The sequence below is a fragment of the Dermacentor andersoni genome, chromosome 11 (assembly GCF_023375885.2).
Source record: "Dermacentor andersoni chromosome 11, qqDerAnde1_hic_scaffold, whole genome shotgun sequence".
Taxonomy (NCBI): Eukaryota; Metazoa; Arthropoda; class Arachnida; order Ixodida; family Ixodidae; genus Dermacentor; species Dermacentor andersoni.
Window position 1 is genome coordinate 91360610 of NC_092824.1, and position 21903 is coordinate 91382512.

General features: G+C 42.7%; 1 protein-coding gene across 1 annotated transcript in view; it reads left to right on the forward strand.

The window, feature by feature from the left end:
• The first annotated feature begins 2703 nt into the window (after positions 1–2703).
• Positions 2704–21903, forward strand: part of LOC126539035 (prolyl 3-hydroxylase 2-like) — a 39017-nt gene continuing 19817 nt past the window's right edge. Inside the window, exons 1-9 of the mRNA XM_050185733.2 lie at positions 2704–3682; positions 4398–4550; positions 8257–8431; positions 9740–9865; positions 10184–10320; positions 11909–11983; positions 13572–13736; positions 16274–16369; positions 21719–21869. Of these exons, the coding sequence (XP_050041690.1) occupies positions 3236–3682; positions 4398–4550; positions 8257–8431; positions 9740–9865; positions 10184–10320; positions 11909–11983; positions 13572–13736; positions 16274–16369; positions 21719–21869 (1525 nt within the window). The 5' untranslated portion in view covers positions 2704–3235. The remainder of the gene's footprint in view (positions 3683–4397; positions 4551–8256; positions 8432–9739; positions 9866–10183; positions 10321–11908; positions 11984–13571; positions 13737–16273; positions 16370–21718; positions 21870–21903) is intronic.

The window sequence follows — 21903 nt, forward strand, 5'->3', positions numbered from 1 at the left end:
GTTTCTGCCTGCACTGAATGTTTCATGAACAAGTTAACATAGTATATGTGGCTATGTTGACTTAGCCAGTAGCTTGTTTGCATTCAAACTTCACAAAGAGGTGGTGTTTTGCAAATAATTTTGTGTGTACAGTACAATACAGTACTTGCTGATTTGGTACAAAATACTTAAAGGGACACTAAAGTGAAAAATTATTTCTTCTGCATCAGTAAATTACCGTTCTACAACACCAAAAACACCACTCTTACAACGATAAGATGTTTGGTAAGCCAGAAAAAGCGCAAGAACGAAATACGGGTAGCGACGCCTACTTAAGTTCCCGCACCTGGGGGCTGTGACATCTTGGATTTTGATGGCATCTTCTAGGGCCTACTAATTTTATATAGAGGTACAGATTGACTACATTGTGTTCTAAAGGAACCAAATATTAAACATGGCAAGTTTCGGGAACCTTTATTCAGCCAACGTGGCCCAAATGCGTAAACATACTTTGGAATCCCTGACGTCACGCTGACATACCGGCGCGAAATTCAAATACTGAAGCTTGGACCTTCATTTTCTCATCTAATAATCAAACTATTTTTTTGAAATGACTTCCTGCAGGGTTCTCAAACAATGCTTCATTAGTCTAAACTGATTTATTGTTTCTATTTAGTGTCCCTTTAAATTGAAACTACACATAATCTGTGGCGATGCCAAACAAAAAGTATACATTTTCTTGGGACTTGTCGGGTTGGCTCAGTGGCCATGGCATCCAGCCTTTAGCACGAGGTTCGGGTTCGCAACCTGGCCGTTCTTTGGGTGCACGTTAAAGGACGCTGGACGCACCCCCGAAGCCCTGCACTATGGCATCTCTTGTAACCCACTAGCTTCAGGAAGTGAAACACCACAATTAAAGAAATCTTCTGAGGGAGGAAGCAGTGGCACAGACTATTACTACCCAGGTGGCCAAAATGCACTTCTTGTTCTGTCTTCTGCTTGGCGTTGCTAATGCATGCTTCTGCTTTTCAGCATCACTGCAGATGACATCTGCTTCTTGTTTATTGCAGTCTGAACAGGTAGGCGCTGCGCGCACATGTGGTATTAAGCAAAACTTTATGCGCAATTCTACATCTGTGCATAATTTGGTCACGAACAAGCCAGTAATTTGGCCACAGAAGCCGATTGTACTTGCATGCCCCATCATTCTGCCATTCAGTGTCCAGCTGTGCTAGGTTTGTCGAAAATTGCCATTGCTTAGGCTATGGAGCAGTTGGGATTGAGCTGTTCAGATTATGCTGTTGTAGCTTTTAATTGGTGCAAATGAACCTCGAGTTCAATGGCAGAGGGGCAGGGACTATTGAGAATGTTTCAGTCAGTATTTTTAGGGGTCCATTTTGGCATAGGAGCGATATTTTCCAGTGGATATGCTGAAAAGTCTTGCTACTGGAGAGGGTACTATAAGGGCAGGTGATGTTGCAGGCAAAGTGCTAGAGCATCATTCATAGCCATGATAGTGCTGCTGGAAAGAATCTGGAAGTCTGTGAAGCCGAAGAAAGGGCAGCTTCTTGCTCTGCTCTGCAGCCATAGCATTAGTTCAACTTGTGCTGAATGAGAACTATATTCATAATTATCCTACCATGGACATCAGCATTGTATTAAGGGTGTGGATTAGTGAATAAGAGTCAGATTTCATTACTGTCCTTAGTTGTAAACAATTGGGATAGGATTCAAGGGCTCTTTGCTAATGAATTCACATGGTTCAAGCTTTCTACTACCGAGAGCCATATTTTCATGGCATTGCAACATTTGATGTCGCCAGCCACAATGCAAGTGCTGATGTTTTTAAACCGGTGCGACAGACATTCATTCCCTAGCTTGCCTCACAATCAGAATGTTACAAAGGTTGAAGGCTCAGCTGCAACGGTTCATAGATGATGACAATGGTGCAATCCTTGAGCTCATAAAAGATGCTTTGAGTCAGGCACAGTGTCATTACTGAAGATCATGTGAAGGAACATGAGAATAAATACCTAGTGTGTTACACAGTTATATTCACATTGAGATATGTAGCTTGTGCAATATTTTGCAAGTTCGAACAGTTTAAGAATGTGAAGAACATAAAGAATATAAGCCGTCATTCTAACTCGGATATATTGATATAGTGAAATTCTCATGCATAGAATTTGGTTTCTTTTTAACAGAAGTGAAGCAGGGTGTACCATTAACAGCTTGCTCGTGATCTGTATGAATTGGGTTCCAACTGGACTATTTCAAGCTACAAACATTGAATGGATGCTGTAATCGGAGGTTACATTGGGTGGCAGTAGAATTTAGAATAGTTTCTGCCTGGTTTCTGCAAGACCATCACTAGTAAAACATTCCACCTTGTGCATTTGCTGCGCACCGTTGCAGAAAACAAAGCCGTTGCTAAGCACGTCCGCCATTTTTGTTAGAACAAGATCCTTTCAATGCACCCGGTCGTTTGCGTTCGTTTGCACCGCGTTTACGTTATAAAATTAGCATGTAGTGTTGCATATTAAACAAATACTGCCATTATTTGCACTAAAACGAAAATTGCTTTAGCGGTTTGTGCTTAATTTAGCTTATGGTTATCGTGGCGTAATTATAGTGTGTAAGTTGGCATGATTTGACGATGCATTGCGACGAGAAAGATGTGTAAAAGCGACGCGCAGCCAAAGGTGCGGCGACATATATAGATTTCCGTCGTAGCCGCTTGCTCGGCGAAAAACAAAAGGGCTATTTGGCTTTTATTTTAGTCCCGAGCTCTTTTCTCCCGGACACCTCGCGTTGCCGGAGAAACAAACGGCCTTGCCCTTGTGAAAGACATTTTTCTTGGCGAACGTTCAAGGGGCGGGTCGGGTTGCCGATGGGATCGGGCGCGGTCGGCCCGGCTCGCGTGGGCGTTGCGCAGGACTTCACACCGAGGATCTAATCGCGCCCACAGCATCAAAGTCTTTCGAGTACCTTGCGAATCGCTCGTTTTTTTGTCGTAACGCCAAACCCGCGACGCACATCGCCGTCTAGCAGACGACAGCCGCCGCATTCTGGCGTAGCAGACGACGCGCTCACGCACGCACCCCGTCGGGCAACTGTCGCCCCCGCTTCGTCCGTTCCTCCCCTTGCGCCGCCGCTTCCCGTCGGAGGGGCAGGAAAAAAAAATATAGGTCGATAACGCCTTTGATTTCGGCCCTGCCCGGCTTGATCTGCCGAGTTCTCGCACCATGACCGCACAATGCGCTACGTGAGTCCGGTGTTCCTTTGTCTCGTCGCCGCCGCCGCATCAGCTTTCGAAATCCGCGCTGCCGGTGCCTCGCGCAGCGGCGGCGGTGACGGAATCGCGGATTATGAGAGTTCCTACCAGTCGGCCGTAGAGTCCTACCTGAGCGCACAGTGGACGCAATGCATCGCAAGGCTGAAAGACGCTCTCGCGGCGTACGAAAGGCACGTCGGCGTCGTGGTGGCCTGTCGGACAAAGTGCCGCGCCGAAAACGCCGCGGATTGCTGCTCGACAGGGGCCGAGGGCGCGACGTTGAACTCCTTCTACGTAGCGAAGGCGGCCGAAGCCCGGTGCCTACGGAATTGCACAGGTGTTTGGCACGGAGTGTCGGTCTCGGACGCGACCCTCCGTGATTTCAGGGATCGGATGCCCTACTACTACCTTCAGCGGTGCTACTTCGAGGTATGCCCACGTGAATGTTTACAGAACCTGTTCCAAAAGTGCGAAATATACCTGATACGTGGTTTTTGCTATGTATTTTCTTTACGATGTTTCGCTGAACGTGTACTATACATATATCTACGCTCAACTTTGAGTGATTTGGATTACATATGTCGATTCAGACAGCAGTCGCATGTCGATGGTTCTGTAAATTACTTCGCAATGCTAGCTAGCTTGAATAACACCTCTTACATAATAATAATAATAATAATAATAATAACAAAAAGAATCTGGGGCTGAATGACTACACACTTGCTTAATTGGAGCTTTTTTTTATGCGTTAATATATAATAATATAATCAATAATTTATTTAATGTGCCCAGGAACTAAGCTAAGGTCTGGGTGCTGGTGCACAGAAAACAAACAATAAAGGTTAAAATGTAAAACAACTACAACCAAAAGTTATAGGTTAAAAAGTGGAAGGAACAAAGAAGCACAAATAGACAAAAAACAAGAAAGAACGAATAAACAGCTAAGTAATGATAATAATAATAATTCACTTGGGCCACTGACAGATGTCATAGTGAAGGAAGAGTATTAAGTTATATATAACTCCGACTATGAGTAATTGTAACTAGGGTTACATAGAAGAGTATGAGGAACGATATGTATAGAACCTGTTGTCCTAGGTTGAGAGCTTACCCATGCCTTCCTTTCTGTGTGCTTTTTCTTCAGCTCGATGACACAAAAGAGGCCGCATCCGCTGCCTACACTTTCTTGGAACACAATCCAGGTCACAGCCTTGTAAGCTTCCACCTAAGCCATTATCTGGAATTGTCTGGCCTTAGCAAAAGGGATCTCGTCCCTCTTGAAGTCAAGGAGTACCAGGTAGACTGTTTCTTTCTTGTCATTTGTTTAGTAATTGCTTTCGTGAATTTCATGGTCCTTTGGGCTAAGTTAACACTTCATCTTCAAGCAGTATTGATACTTATTTTGTATGTTTGTAGAAATTGTAGAAATTTTACCACATGTTCCTTACTCATAATATCTCTACAGTTTACAAATATGAATGTTAGGAAACATGATATATTTCAATTTGATGCTAAAGCTGGTATTGAAATGCCTGATCAGGCATTACCGGCGTCATTGTGACTTCATGATATGAGGCAAGATTTACAGATGTTATGTAGCGATAAGGATTATAAAATAAATTAAGAAAAATTTTATCTTCCATTGCAAAGCTACCTTTCTGAGAAGCTCATACAGATTTCCTTTGTAGTTTTATGCTACTCTCATCTGGATAATTTTAAAGGGAAGCTCCTGCACCTTGTTGCCTATTAACTGTTTCTGCGCTTTGAGTTGTCAGCTAATTTGCCCTTGCCCCGCAATCTGTTAGCCTTCTGGCTAGCAAATGGTAGAGCGACCGCCTTGGAAAGCCAACTGAGTTCGAACCCCAGACCAAGGCAAATTTTTCTTCAACTGCGAAGCTACCTTCCTAAGAAACCCATATGGGTTTCTTTTGCAGTTTCACCTACTTTCGTGTGGATGACAATTTATTCTTTTCGTGAATTTTATTAGCTTTGTTCCACCTTGCAGATTTATGCAGAACTTATTTTCTATGTACAGTAAAAAGCAAAGGGGGATGCAACATTGAGAAAGGTATTAAAAATGTATAGTGAATAATTTAAACAACGTTTATGTTGAACAAGAATGGAGTACTGGGCAAATTGGAAGAGATTTATGATTTACAGTGCAAAAGAGATGGAAATGATAGAGAAGTAGGGATGAAATGAGTGCCGATTCTTTCAACTGAAAGTTTATTGAAACATCTGCCTGTTAAATATACAGGGTTACGAAAGAAACCGGAAGTGAGAATAGACTGTGAAATATAGGGTAGCAGCATCAGTAACTCCACTTAACTACACCTCACTGCATGTGACCACTGATTTTGTCACTTAATTTTTGGCAGTCTTGTCTTATTTCTTTCGTGACACTGCATTCTAATCGTCACATTTTCAATCAGCCTTCAGTTGCAAGAACCAGCGCTCGTGTTTTCCCTACTTCTTCATTGTATCTATCATTTATTACACTGCAAACCATGGACGTTCAAATAACGCTAGCAGTTACGGCAGCAGCAGTGCTTGGAATAGAATGTGGTGTGGCCTTGATGTCATGTACAACACACCTAAAAATGCCGTGAGCGTTTGTTATCCTGCAGCCTTGTGCCTCCACTCACCACACATTGCAAGGATGCCGCTTGGTAAATATAGGAGTTATTTGCAAAGCACCTTTCAGAACCAATGAAAATACATAAAGTTGATGCATTACTAAGCAGTACTTGCGTAAAGCTTGGCACGCAAAGGGAACTGGCAGAGGTCCACAATAGCAAATATTTATTTCCTGCTGCATTCCACCCTTGGCAATGTCGGGGAACATTAATGTAAGTTAACTCTGTCAGTTCTGTTGGCAGAAATGGTTATTTCAACAACAAATGCGGAAGGAGCACGTGGCATCTAATGAAAAATGTAAAAGCAATGCACAATCAAAAAGAAATCCTTTTTTTCTTCAGCATAAGTTGTGTAGGCAGCCATGCACAGTACAATATGGAAATCTCTTTTACATTTCTGGCATGTGTTGGATTGCCCACCATTAGAAGAGTACTGCCACACTCTGACTATATTGGTGATAAACGAGTAGTATGTATATATCGAAGCAATCTTGGCAAAGCTGAAGGGCTGGTAATAGTCAAATTTTTTAAATATTGCAGCCTTTAAGTGGTACATAAGCAGACAGCACGTTCACCCATTGATCAGCAGATGTGACATAAATTCCAGTATGTTGCCTCAGTGATTTTCTTCAGGTCACTGCGAGCAATTTTGGAGGTTGTGCTAATTAGCCACGCCAATTCTCAAAGTTCTGAGTCTTGCATCACTTCTGGTTAGCAGTAATGGCAGCGCATTTAAATATCTTACAGTTTCTGGCATCAGAAATGTGTATTTCTGGCAATTTTTTTTTATTACGCATCCGCTCGTACTTCAAATGCTAAATTTGTCATGAAGGCTGCTTTATATCTATGCTTTCTAAAGCTAGGCTTGTTACGTGGTCCTAAATTTGGTTGCAGTCAGTCTTTTGAATGACTGAAATAGGAAAAACACTGACCAGAAGGGAGAAGCTAAAAAAAACTCTTCAGAAAAGAGGTCTGTCCTTTTTGGTTGGCTGTTTTCACTATTTCATTTGTTCAGTATGGCTCCTCCCGGTCACACAAGATCTCATTGAACCATCGATTTCAATTGGCATTTAAGGGCAACACTTTATTAGCATTCAAAGGCCCATAGGAGCGTTAGTTTAAAAGAAAGGCCTGCAGGTAATCTTTCATTAATATATATCTGCTTTGGTCCCCAAATAGAGCACATATTTTTTTCCCCACTGCGTAGAATGAATGTCGGAAGTTATAGCACTCTGAGTAATATCAGGTGCCTCCCCTGCACAGTGGGAAACCTTCAACATGTGTAGATAAAACTTGCTCCACATTTGTTTTTGAAAGCAGCAATAACAGCAAGGCAAGCTGCTGTTACATGTGATTGGCAGCCCTATCTGTATGAATATTAGCAATGTTTGACATTGGAGTCACAAAGCATATGCACAAAAATATTTGCCTCAACTTGGACACATCATGTTCACAGGCATGTGCATGGTTTTATCATGCTACTGAAACAAATGTTCTTGCACCACATAGTGTGAGGCTATTCCTGGAATAGCGCATGCCACTCAAACCAAGACTTTGGTTTTTGTTTTGCCAAATGCCAACGTGTTGTCTTGAACATGAAAGCAGCTCTTGGTCACATCTTGCACAAAGGATGCGACGAATGTTGCACAGTGTTAATTTTCCCATTAGCCTTAGAGGAGTACTGATGTGGCATTTTGGTACTTTAATTTTTGTGTTAATGGAGGGTCCTCAAAACCCTAAAAAAAATTCTGACACACTTCGTAACGTCCTAAATAACTTACTGTAATAATTTTTCTAAGATCCAGTTTTTGTTTTTGAACTCCCTCTGGCTCGCTCAGTTGTCTGCTATGCTGCTACAACAGGCTGCACGAATATCAGCTGAGCACACGATTGAGCAAGTGGAAGCTAATACCTTGCAACACCCCAACATTCTGCTCCCAAATGATAACTTTTTGTGTCATGACATTGCGACTCATACACTTTGTCAAAAACAAAACGAAAACTTTCCGATAGAAAAGTTATTATAGTAAATTATTTGGGACACTCTGAGGCTTGCCAGTATATTTTTTTAAGGTTTTAGGTCAGTGACGTCATATGAAAAAATGAAGGAAAGTATAGACTTGTCATTTCAATGCTCCTTAATTGCTCTCTAAATGGTCTGCACGTCAGCTACGCAAAACTCTGAAAAGTATATTTTTACCTTATGGCCAAAAGAACAAGACAGCCAAGTGCAGACATGCAATGGTTAGCCATCTTTTTTTTTTCTTGCTTTTTTTTGTAATCCTAAGTTCTGTAAATTGCCTCTTACTTTTGCCTTGGTCTCCTTTCACATTCTTGTCTTGGATTCACATCCTTGGATTCTCCTAGAACCTCTTTCGCAGTGCTACAAAATTGTACACGGAGAAGAAATATGAGGAGTCCTGTGCCGTTATGGAGGAAGCGATCTCGAGCTATCTCAAAGCTGAAGAAGAATGCCGCACCCTCTGCGACGACTTTCTGCCAACCGCATTTGCCACAAGAGAGTTCTCTGAAGTTGCTGCAGGTATTCCTCAGCTATGAGCTGCATGATCGGCACAAATTAATTTTTGCTTCATTATGTTAGGAAAAAGTTAGGCGTCCAGACACAGACGTAAAAAAAATGGAAACGGGGACAACACAGAAACAGGCAACGGACACAGATTGTGTGTGTGTTGACCATTACCCTGTTCTTGTGTGCATGTTTGTGCGCCTAACTTTTTTTCTAACATGAATCCCTATCAGCTAGCTCAACTTTCAGTCGTTCTTGCTTCATTATGTTTGTAACTTGCATGAATGTTGCAATGGCTTTTGCAGTAAGTGAAATTTTGAGTTGATAATCTACTACTGAGATGAATTTAAGTCCTTAGTAACGGAACACTTTTCTCACGAAAGAATAGAATTAAGCTTTAAAGCAGTGTGAGCTTTATATTACTAAAGGCTTAAAGGCTAAAGGTGTCTTTCTTTTTTGTCTCATTTTCTTTATATGTCAGTTAAGCATTACAAAGTAGTTCACAAATGAAGAATATCACCTTATGTGCAATGGGGCTTGCTACCATAAAACATGAATGAAGAATTCATCAAGCGTTAAGTGTATTAATTGGAAGAGCTGCAGTTTTATGGTAGTGTTGTTAGTGTTATTACTATTATGACTAGTAACCTGTGATAATTACTTTTCTTGCTTTTCTTGCTGCATTTGTCCTTGTGCAGTTTAGATATCAAAATGCCACCACACGTGTCCTACCTTGCTGTTTTTGCTAGTGCACACAGATAAAAACCGCTTGGAAAATGTTTGAATAGTTTGCTGAATAAGTGCACAGGCCCTTTGGTTCCCTTGAGCCTGTGTCATTGTCAGGCTGTTTGGCCTTGCTTGCTTAATCTGGCAATTGATAAGATGTGAAAGGCATCAGTTTATGGCGTAACCAGTGCAGATAAGCCTCCAAAACAAAGCATCAAGCAGGTAAAATTAACTATATGACGTGGTATCAAACCTTTTGTTATGGCAGATCATAATAAAGTACTGTACTTTCTACTTGTTTATTTGAACAGATTTTTGACAAAATCGCATGGTATTTATACATCGCACAAATATGCCTGTTGAGATGTCGACATTGCTTGTACAAGTTGCAATGTTTAATTAAAAGCCACAAATGTTTTTCAACCCATGCATTCTTTTGTACTCACCTCAGACCTGCCACTCAAAATAATCATATTGTGAAATGGATTGACAATGGGGCCCTGTCACATACGTTCGAGAAGCTCTGCACCTTTCAGATCGAGGCTATGTCACTGCACATGTCAGGCTCCATTGACTGGCTTGTTTTCGTTTCATCAGGTCACCACTTGGCATCACTGAAGTGCAAAGAACAATGCCCCGGTCAGCTTTCATATTTGAATGAACAACATCGACCAAACTTCTTTGCCGGCCTCTACCACTACCTTCAGTACTCCTACTATCAGTGTGAGTCTTGCTTCTGTACTTGTCACGGCTCGGCAACTACGACATTCTGCTATCGAGCACAAGGTCACAGGCTGCAGCCGTGCTTAAATAAAGAAGGAATGTGAAAATGCGCGTGTACCACACTTTTGGTGGATTTTAAAGAACCCCAGGTGTTCGGAATTATACCAGTAATGTAATGCAATTAATTCAGTAATCAAAAAGAATATTTGTCTCTTCGAGTAATCCAGCTAATGAACAACATTATGCTATTTGCCACAGGCAATTTTTAAAAAAGTATGCTTGGTCTAAAAATAAGAACACCCGACATTAACCTTGCAGTGGGCGAGTTACAGAAAGCCTGTGAGGCGACCCAGTCTTACCTGCGACTCCTGCCAGACGACGCTGACATGTGGTACAACCAGGCTTACTACGCCCACCTACCCAGCACCCAAGACTCCTGGTTCAAGACGAGGCAGGTAAAGGTGGCAAAAGTTAATTGCGCTCACTTCATTGCACTCTCGAGGTGCTAAGCTTGGTATAAAAAGTGAAGTTTTTAATTAGGTTTGCCTATCCAGCCTCTTTAACTCATGGTAGCATAGATGCTGACTTTTGCGATTCCATCGTGAAGTGCCCGGATTTTTGAGCTTGTTTACGATTATCGCAAAAGCTCTAATGGTCTTACGATTTATAATTTGTATTGAGCTTAGGGTAGAATCTATTTCAAATTACGAATAGTACGGTTGCTGACCGAATTTCCGAGCCGCATTTTTCACACCTGCTCGATTTTTCAGACGCACACCTGCATCAGCACCACCCACTTCACTGAACCCGTTTATAATGGCAACCATATTTTCAGCTGTTGTTATGTGAATATTAGATGAACTAACTTCATGAATATTTCCATCTGACACAGATCTGTGAGTAGTGGAGGAGTGTGCCTGTTTACAGCATTCATAAGAGACAAATGTTGTGCTTTTTATTAACGGTTTACATTTTGAGTACTAAAGCACTTTTTAGAATGTGTAACAAAAATTTCATATTTTGCAGCTTCGATCGTATAGTACTTTTCAAACCTTGAATTTGGCAGGTCTGTGGTCGGGTATGGCTAGACATATTGAATTGGCCACAGCAGTATCTTTTTTAGGAATGAGTGAGGGTGCTTGCAAGGCTTAGTTTGTTCATGGTTAGCAAAAGAATAAACCAGCGCAGAAAATGATGCCGAATGCATGAAAGTTTCAATGAGCAACTAGAACATATTTCCGCGTTGACTAATTTCAAACTAGTAGACAGGAATATATGGAAAGCGGGACAGAAAAACACAAACCAATGTGAGAAAAATAATGGGTTCTAGCTACACGTGTGAATAAGGAGTGCGTCTCTGGCTTCAGGAATCGTCCTTATAGAATAAAAGACATTCTAGCCCATTTCTTCACATGGTCACCTTGTCATCTGAGCGTAAATGGCTGTGACTCACGCACTGATTGTGACTTGTTGAGGTGACCGGGGCAAGCCAAGATGGTCGGATGTCTGGTGCGAAAGTTATGCTTAGAGAAATCACTAGATGGGAAAGCCAACATCATTTGGGGCGCAGTTGCACATTAAGTTGCGATATACAGGGTTATTAAACTAGATATGCAAGTATGCCGGAGGTGGCGTGACTGATTTCAGAAGTCAGGCGCAGATGGCGCGACATCACGTGCGTGTTCCTTTGTGCAAAGTGATAGCTATAGGCTATGGACATTGCACAGGACCTGCAGGTTGCAATAAAAAATGAAAGCAGTTTACCATTTGAATATTAGAGATTATTTTAATGTGAGTGAAATGACTCTGCGCAATAAAAACAAATTAGTAGTACTGATACAGCACTAGCTAGTCTGGAACGAAAATTGTGTTATTGAAACTGGGTAAACTTTGTTGACGTGTTTATGAAAGTAATACCCTTGCTTTGTCCTGAGGGTGGGTCTGGTTAATTTAACAATATTATCAGATTGATTGTGTCTTTGTTGATTTTAATCCTGACATTAAGTTTGATGATGCCATTTATTGTTTTCTTGCCTGTGCCAGGAGGTCGAGGAATATGTCACACGTCGGGAGAATGAGCAAGAGACAATAAAAGTCTTACAACAGCAGCTCGACACGGTGCGTATAGTTTTATTGTATTTTGCCAAGTTCGGGAACTGTCTTTTTCTTTTTCTTATTCCTTGAGGCTTTAGTGATCACTTTATACTATTGGGTACAAAAGCTTACAAAGCATGGACGTTGCAGGAATCTGTACGTTATTGCAACATATGCATGCAGTTGTAAGTTGAGGGGCATCTGCAATGGTTCCTCGGCTATAGATTTTGAAGGCAGAACATTTGCTTCTTGTGTGCGCATGACGATGCAGCTGCTCCAACCGTGAAATGATACTGGCTGCCTCCTTCTTAATTGTTCATCTTTAATATAAATAGATAAGGCAGCCAAAATCAATCGGGAGGCATGCTTTCTGTAATGTTCATACATTTTCGTTTGACCACTTTGCTTTGAAATAAACCGAAGGTTCTTCAGGTAAAACTGCAACTGATAATACTTGCGATAGCAAAATCAGGTTTTGATTTCACCTTGTGGCACTGATGAACCTGCTCTTCAGAGCTATGTTGTCAAACTTGTGTTACCAAGTTGCGCATACTGTGTGCCTTAGTGAAGCCATTGTGTTTACTGAGGCGTGCTATTGTGGCACCATCTAGCATGCACTTGGCGAGTGATGATAGTCACTTTTGAGATTTCAGCGAATGCCTCTAGTGCCTTTTTCAGCCTTTTTATTTTGCTTTAATAGTTGTACGACGCACAAGAAGCTTGACAGACCAGTGCAAACACTGAGTAGTATTTAAACGTTTTGCCACGATCAAAATTTTTCATGATTGCACAAGGCACATATGATGCACAAAAGCCTTCAGACAAGAAGCTTAATGAACCAATGCAAACGCTGAGTAGTATTTAAGTGTGTTATTGCAAGTAAAACATGACAGTGTTAGATGCTTATGGTTGTAAGAAAGTATAGTAGTTCAATACCCAGGTGTGCTGGAACAACCTGTTTGTAGCTTCATCATTGGCATTCAACGAGTGGTAGGGTACACTAGACAACACGAGTCTAATATTACTTTCAGCAGATGCTTTTACGAGGACAGGGAATTGTATGGCCGTTGACTCTTTGCCAAGAACTTGGTGCATTTCTGTGCTTCATATAATGCAATTGAATTTGTGTACATTGATCTTTAATACTGCAAAACATGATAATTTTGGGCCTAAAATATTTTGAGAAGCACCGCGCAGTTGCATAGCTACTAACTTTCTTTGTTTAAGGGCCAGAGCTGTTGTGCGTGCCTTCTCTGGCTTCCATGGCTGCTGTCGGAGGCCTTGTTGGCACATTTCTTTGGTAGAAGGAGTGGTCATAAAGATATTTGTCCCCACCCAGTGTGAGCCACCGTGCTGTTGTTGGCAACGCTTTCAACGTTGGGCTGTCATGCATTGTTGTTACTCTTGTCGTGTCATATGTTGTTGAGATGTCGCTTCTGTCACCAATAAGCCAGCTGTCACTGCTTTGGGTGTCAGTTATATTTCTTGGTTTGTGTTGCCATTTCATAATTAAATGGTTTCAGCATTTTTCTTGACTGGAATGCTGCAGGCTACTGGCAGGTTGATTGGGATTGAGTGAAATGAAATAAATCTTGCTTATCGTTCATTGCAGGTGGTGGCAGCCCCTGAAGTAAGAGAAAGTCACTCAAAAGATGCATCCTTCAACACAAGCAGTATCAAAGTCGTTGAAGATGGGAAAGCTCTCAACGGAACTCGTGTTGTGGCTGAAGGATTCTTAACTGGGGACGAATGTTCAGCCTTGCTCTCACTAGCTGATGTAAGCTTAGCAGTGGCATAAGTAAAGTGAATATGTGTAATGATGTTCCTTCTTTATTTTATTAGAGTCATTCTACTTATTGACATTTCTGTAGCTTTTTTTATGCATGGTTATTAATGTGAAAGCATTAAATGGGTCATAAGGTGGAAAATACGGTGTTGGTGGCATGATCACATGATGGCACAAAAAGGCTATGAACCCCCGACCATTAGTGGCAGCCAAATCCATGACCTTTGGTGTTAATTAAGTGTATGAACCCTTGACCTTTGGTGAGAGTCAAACCCACAGTCTTCGGTGTTAATTAAGGTGAAGGTGATTAAGGTACAGTTAATTAAGGCACTTGAACCCATGATCTTTAGTGGGAGTCTAACCCACAACCATTGGTGGGAGTTGGACCCACAGCCTTTAGTGTTAATTAAGGCAAGGTTAAGCTACAGTGAATTAAGGTAGAGTTAATTAAGGAACTCGAACCCACAACCTTTTTTGGGAGTCGAATCCATGACCTTGCGTTGTGGCATAATGTCTAAGCATTGTGCAGTGGTCGTAATGCTTTTGCATTCATCTACGTAGGGATAACTAAGTGCCCCTTGAATTTTGATTGCCTTTATTATGCGTGACTGCTCCGCCTTCTGGAAATTGCTTTGCGATCCAAAATGCAGTAGTGTGTATTGAAAAAAGTGTGCTATTTTTACAACTATAACCTGCCCCAAAGGTTCAATAAACTTCAAGTACAAAGTGAGATGCTATTTATACTAAAATATTAAGTGTGGCGTCATGGCAGCATGTTCCAGCTTGAGCTGAATCTGCAGGTGAAACATGGTTGCTGTGAAGCTGCAACTGATAGCAAACATTGCATATACATTCGAATGTCGTTATATCAAAATTGTATCCGACAAGAAAATGCCTTTGTCATACCTGATGTTCATTATAAGCATATATTCATTACATGCTTATATTGACTGTACACATATCATACAGTCAACGACTGAATTTTCGGACATGCCTGATATTTCGGACGTCTTCGCAGCACCGCCACGAGCCCCATAGAATCAATGTATAAGGACATCTGAAGTTTCGGACGCTCGAACCCCCCGCCGTCCAATTTTCCGGACTTTTTGATGGACGGAAGGTCTTTTGGCTCCTCGCGCAGCGCCCTTGAGAAGGAAATCCACTTGCAGCCGAAGCATATCACCACTTTGAACCACAACTAGCCGAATCTAGTCGTCACACACCGATTTGGTCTGGCCACGCTGGCTATGTTCATCGCCGCACTTCCGCCTCTGGCGGAGTTTCCGGAGCGGCGCCATTTTGTTTGTTTGTTTGCGCAGGCCACATTTTGGCTAGCGTGGTGTGTGGTTGTCTGTTGTGTCAAGTGTGCTCTGCGACGCTAGGCCTAGGTGCTTCGACGCTCGTCAGTGAACTCCACTGTTCGCAACTTGGATTTCGCTTGCCTTCGATGGCACCCACTCCGTCTTCGTCGTCCTCGCCGATGGCATCGAAGCGCGGAAAGCAGTACCGTCGGACGACGTGATCAACGACCTCCGCTGTGCTGGGGTTTCCATACCCACGGAAATAACTTTTGAACAGTTTGTTGACGCTGACAACGAGCTCGACTTCCGCGCAGCACTGACTGACGAGGAAATAGTCCGTCGGGTTGTGGGGGATTCAGAAGACTCCGATGTTGAAAATGAGGAGCCAATGCCTGCGCCACCTACAAGCGCCGAGTTGATGCGAGCACTGTTGACTCTTTCATCGGTGTACAGTGCTGACATGACCCTTGCTCAGATCGAGGCGAATATGATCGCATGCAACCAGAACGCCGTCAAAACAACAATCAACAAGTTCTTCAAGCCACTGCAGCAATAACACCGGCTGCCCGACGATGCACATGTACATAATAAACTGGCAGTCGGCTGCATACAGAGTTTTTGAACGCCTCTTTTTATAGCCACTTCACTGATGCTGTGGCAGGGTTTCGGAAACCTGTTACTTCGCCCTTTACCTCTAGATCTGAGAAAAAAATAAAAAGGGTGCGTTTTTTTGCATGCATTCATTTTTTCGGACTGCCTGAATTTTCAGACGTTTTTACGTTCCCTAGAGGGTACGTAAAATCGGTCGTTGACTGTATTTGTTTTGGTTAAGCCATTCTTCAACACATTACAGCAGTAGAAGTCGTTGTGACTATAGACAGGAAGCAGAGTTGTTTCTGGAGCTTCGCTTGATGCCAACAATTGTGGCGAGTTACTTTCTTCGAAATTTCAACATTGATGTGTGCTGTTATTTGCTTCTAATGCTTGTAATTAAGAAAGCAGTGGGAGTTTATACAAGTGAAGGCATAATGCATGTAAGTTATTTTTGTTTGGTGACGGCCATGCAGTTGGGACAGCATTCTACAACTATGTCAGCGAAAATCATTGTGATGAAGTATCATCAATGTCACACTTTTGTAGTTACTATTTAGTGCTTTTCCAGTAGATTCAGGACTAAAATCTGTGAAGCTGTTTGTTGCCTCGTGACATTGTCATTTTTTTCTCCAGATTGCTGCTCTCACTGGAGATGGCTATGATGGCAAAGAGTCTCCTCATAGCAAATTCGAGACATTCGAAGGGATCACTGCTGGCCGGATTGCACTTGTAAGTTTGTAACTAAGGTCTAAGCTCAACTGCTGTAACACAAGTTTGCCTCTGCTTTGTGGATGTTGCGCAAAGCTCGTGTGATTTATTAATGTTCTAGCTTTTTGAGTTGTCGATTAACGCAGTCTCTGTAGATTGGGTCACCGACGATGGGCCACAGCAGTTACATACACCATACTGCTGTAATAACGAAGGTCTTTTTTGCAGTGTGGAAGTGACATCTTTGTGAAAAAATGAAAAATTGACACAGGTGAAAAATTTGTTTGTGATTGGTTCTGATTGCAAGTGCGGTGTAGGCACCATTTCTGTGGAGCTCAAGAAAAATGCAAAGGTGCTTCACGACATCCCCAAGGGATGTCACATGCGACCGCATGATGATATAATATGTGCGATGGGTCTTGGTGTGCAACTACTGCAAAATCAAAAGATGTTGCAGCAGTGAGTGCATTAATTTATCCTTATTGTATCTGTTTACCTTAGTTGGTGGAGCGTGAGTGATATAGCTTGGCAAGCTAGTTGGTACATCTTAATTATTACAAAGACGGCGCCGAATAAAATAACACACGAAGAAGGGAGACATGAGACAAGCATGTAGGCGCACTAACAACTGAGTGTTTTATTTCTTGACATAGGAATATATAGCTGCTGTCAAGGACCAAAACAACAAGAATAAACAGGGCAGTCATCTGCATCGCACAAGGAAGCCAAGATACAGAATGACTTCTAAGTGTCGCTCTCAAGATACGCCAGTTCCTTTGCCGAAAGAGAAACTGAGGCTTCACTGATACAGTCAACACCACGCTTCTCGATCTCAAGCGCTTCCAATATCTCTCTTGTCAGTTGATCATCAGCTCTGTTCAAAGCACTGGTTCTATCAAAATCTGGGATGCACTTGTGAGCCTTACAATGCGCACTTATATGACCCGAGAGCTGGTTTTCCATCTTATATCGATGCTCATGCAATCTGTCATTCAGACATCTGCCCGTTTGGCCTACATATGATGAACCACGCGACAAGGGAAACGAATAAACTACTTTCTTTACACATCCAACATGTTTGTGCCCATGCTTTTTTGCGCACACCTGTTTGTTTTCCCGATTTCCAGCGTTCACTTTGGCACACATCGAACCAAGACCTTTCGGAGCGGAAAATATAACCCGAACACCAGCTCGTTTACCTACTTTTTTGAGATTGTGAGATATGCCGTGAACATATGGAATGATGGCACACCTGGTTCCAGAAGGGCCTGCTCGACCCTGGTTTACAACGCTAGGTTGCTTGAGCTGTTTGAGCATTTTTTTTCCGCAACAGATACGATCACATGGTGAGGATAACTTGCCCCATTGAGGCGGCTGACCTGATAATGAAAACTGCTTTGCAGCCGATGCATGCATGACTTGTTAAGTGCGTTGGTTAAACATGATTGAATGATGCCTCGTTTTGTTACTTTCGAATGAGCTGAATGGTAGGAGAAGATGGGTTTGCTAGCCCTTGGCTTGAACTGCCAGCACACAAGACACGATGAAAATGCTTGTCTCGTGTCTCCCTTCTTCGTGTGTTGTTTTATTCGGCGCCGTCTTTGTAATCGCGCTTAACCAACTAGGCCACCAGCACATGCTCAGTGGTACATCTTAGATGTGCTTGTTCTTTGGACTAGTTCATACATGTGTAAAAAATTATGTGACCGGATCCCCTGGATGCCAAAGCAGGGCGATGGTTGAGGGTGTGAAGGTGGATGCGGGGGTGGAGATAGAAACGAGATTAGTCATTCATTCCAAGTTTTACTTATGTAAAGGGTAACCCTTTTCTAAACTTTTCAGTAAATTTCCACTTGTGTTTCAGCATTATTCCACATGCTTCCAACACCCCTTGCATGACAAGCAGGATGGCATGGTCAGTGTGCTTTGGCTTGGCTACAGTTCGTTAGCCAACATATTGAGAAGTGCATTGTATCTGGATCAAAAAAACATACAGGCCATAATTCGTCAAGCGCTCTATAACTGTGTGATCTTATAAGGGTTCAGAAGGCAAACCATTTCTTCACCCTTGCATCATTGAACAGAACTGCGCTTTCATCAACAAAAGTGCCATTCTGAACAATCACACGAAAACAAGTCAGCGATTTGCTTTCTGAACCGTTATAAGATCGCAGGTACTGCTGCCTCACTTTCGGCAGGGCTTTTGTCGCCTGCATGGTGGCAGCCTGCCTCTCGAGTAGTTTTGAAAATGGCACAACCACACCCAGGAAAGGGAACAGCCAATTCAGCTCCGACAGAGTGGGCATTTCAGGACAACTCAGAGAGGCCAGAGTGGGACAAAACTCTGTCTCACACATAAGCAGTGGAATAGTGGGACCACGAGGGTAAAAGCGGGATGTGTGTCACCTAAATCGGTATGTCTAGTCACCTTAGTTAAGAATGCCGTGTTATGTTAAAAATGGTTGTGTTAATGATGAATTTGGAGTTGTGTGGCACAAGGGCCAAGTATGGCTAAAGAGCACCAAAGTGTGTTAAGACGCACACAAAAGTACGGTGGCAGCCTCTCTTATGTCATTTTTTTTCCCACTTTGCATTCTTAGTGAGGCACCAAAGCACTTTCAGAAAACGGTATGGAAGTATTCCTTATCTGTATACACAATGCTGCCACGAATGTGCGAGCCAAGTGTTATCCTGCTGCATGCAGAGGGAACATACAGTCTCGCTGACAGCCAGTAGAGACATGCATGCATGCTCTTCCACATTTTCAAGGAAATTGGAAAGCAGGGGTTCTTAACATGTTCCGCCCTTCCTGTCAACACTCCTTTGTTGCTCTAGAAGACATGTGTGAGACACCAGCCTTGAAAACTTACTGTAAGTTCTGCATCGAAAGAAGGAAAAAGAAGTAGGAGTGACAGGCAGAGCTTTGCAGTTGGCACTGCTCCATCTGAAAGAAGCCGATGACTTGAGGGGGAATGGGGAAAGGTAAACAAATGCTCTCATTGTACGAGGGCAATCCCAAAAGTAATGTCTCCTATATTTCAGATATAGAAACAGCTGTTTCTTTGCTACAATAATCATATAATTACAAAGGTTAAAGGATGCTTTATTTTGATATGTAATTGCCATTTCTGTTGATGCATTTTTGTAGACGCTGTGGCAGTTTTACAATGCCCATGTCATACCAGCTCGCCCCTATGTCCTTCAGGAAGTGTTGAACCTCATCTTTCACCTCGTCGTCGGAGCAGAACCGCCGTCCAGGCAAATGTTCCTTCAACTTAGGGAACACGTGGTAGTTGCTCGGTGCCAAGTCCAGACAGTACGATGGGTGGGTGATGGCATTCCAACCAAAGTTTTGAAGAAGATTGACGGTTTGACAGGCAATGTGTGGGCGGGCGTTGTTGTGGAGAATGCTTATGCTCTTGCTCAACATTCCTCTTCTCTGGTTCTGAATTGCCCTTCTGAGTTTTTTTAATGTTTCACAGTACTACCTGTCAGTGTTTATTGTTGGCCCAGCAGGCAGAAAGTCAACCAACAGTACCTCCTTCCGGTCCCAGAACACAGTTGCCATGACTTTACTGGCAGACTGTGTTTGTTTGAATTTCTGTGGCTTGGGCGAAGAGGGATGCCACCACTCGTGCGACTGTTGTTTTGTCTCGGGTCTAAAGTGGAATGCCCAGGTTTCCTTACATGTGACAGTTGAGTCCACGAAGCTGTCCTTTTCATCTGGATAGCGGCAAATAAGTTTGCAGAAGAATCAACACGTTGCCGTTTGTGGTCTTCTGCCAGCATATGCGGTGCACCCGCCTTGCACACAGCTTCCGATGTCGCAACTTTTCTGCTAAAATTCTGTAGATTCTATTTCGGGAAACCTCAGGAACCAACATGTGTAAATCATCCTGAGTGATCCTCCGATCTTCACGCATCATTTCCTCAAAATTCGTGACTGTTTGCCGGAAATTGATGGCCTCTCACTCCTTTCTTTGTCGTGAATTTCAGTACAGTCGACTGTAAACTCTTTACCTCTTGCAAATGTTCTTCACATCCATGCAAGACTGTCCATACACTTCCGTTACTAGGTGATGAATTTCATCTGGTTTAATGCCTTTTGCGTTCAAAAATCTAAAAACTATGCGAACTTCGTACTTCGCGGTAGCGTTCAACAGGAGCTCCATTTTAATGGCTGCCAAACCAAGACAGCATCCGAGCGAAGTGGGCACATGCTTATTCTGAAGTAGAGGAAGTGCTGCTCACAACAGTGTGGCCAACAACTGTGTTACCAGTTTCTCTACGTCCCAAAAAAGTGGGAGACCTTCTTGTGGGACTGCCCTTGTATCGTTGTTCATTCTGTGAGATGCTTTTCGAAAAAATTTTTGTGGAATATATTCCTTGAAAGACACGGCACTCATTCCATCATGTTCCTCTGTTTCGAAGAATGGTGTTCCAGGGCCCCTTTAAACATAAGTCACGGATTTGACTCCCGGCCACAGTGGCTGCGTTTCAATGGCAGTGAAGTGAAAAGCCGCTCATGTTCTTAGATTTAAGTGCATGCTAAAGAACCCCAAGTGGGCAAACTTATTTCACAGCACTCTTTGACTCTACTAGCAACTGTGACATCTCTCATAGCCCCAATATTGCAATATTGCTTTGAGATATTAAACCCCATGAATGAATGAATCAATCAATCAAAGCTCCCCTGTTGCTTTGGGACATTGAACTTGACTGATCGATCGATCGATCAATCAATCAATCAATCAATCAATCAATCAATCAATCAATCAATTGTGCAACGTATGAGGCGTTCGTCTCAGCTCACCTTGCCTTCCTTACAGAAATAAATGTGGCACAGGGGGATATTTTGTAAGTGTCCACCTAGTGAACATGTCCATTTCGTCTGCTGCTGAAGGTCTGATTGGCTGGGCTGGGGTATGCATGAGAAGGAAACAGGCGCTTCCAGCCAATCAGCACCTCAGCAGCAGTTGGAATGGACATGGCCAAGAGGTGGGCGCACCCACCCCTCACCTAGCCCTCAACTCTTACTGTGCTGCAATACAGTGCACGAAGTGCTCATCAACTAGCACTGATGAGAAAGGAATGAAGTGATATTTGCAGCTGTTTACTGGCTCTGACATTCAGCTGCTTCAAAGCTTTCTTCACAGTTTGCTATCTGGTCACTTGTTTCCGCTGGTGCCAATGAGATAATTGCAAGGGTGTGGTCTTACAAGGGCGTGATCTTAAAATGTCAATACTCATTGTCACTATATGATGTCATTGTCATTATATAATATATAATGTCAATACTCAGTACTGACACCAACTGCAAACAGCTGCTTCAATTTGAAGCAACTTTTGAGACACACATTCTTTGTGCAGCTCACGAGAAATGGTAGCGTAGACAAGCAGCTGGCCGAACTTTTCCTGGGAGCCAGTGAGCGCGTGCGGAGCTACATTGAGTCTTACTTCAACCTGGATTCACATCTGTACTTTTCGTACACCCACCTTGTCTGCAGAACAGCCATGGCTGGTAAGTCTACTTCACTTTGCTGCCACCATTTTTT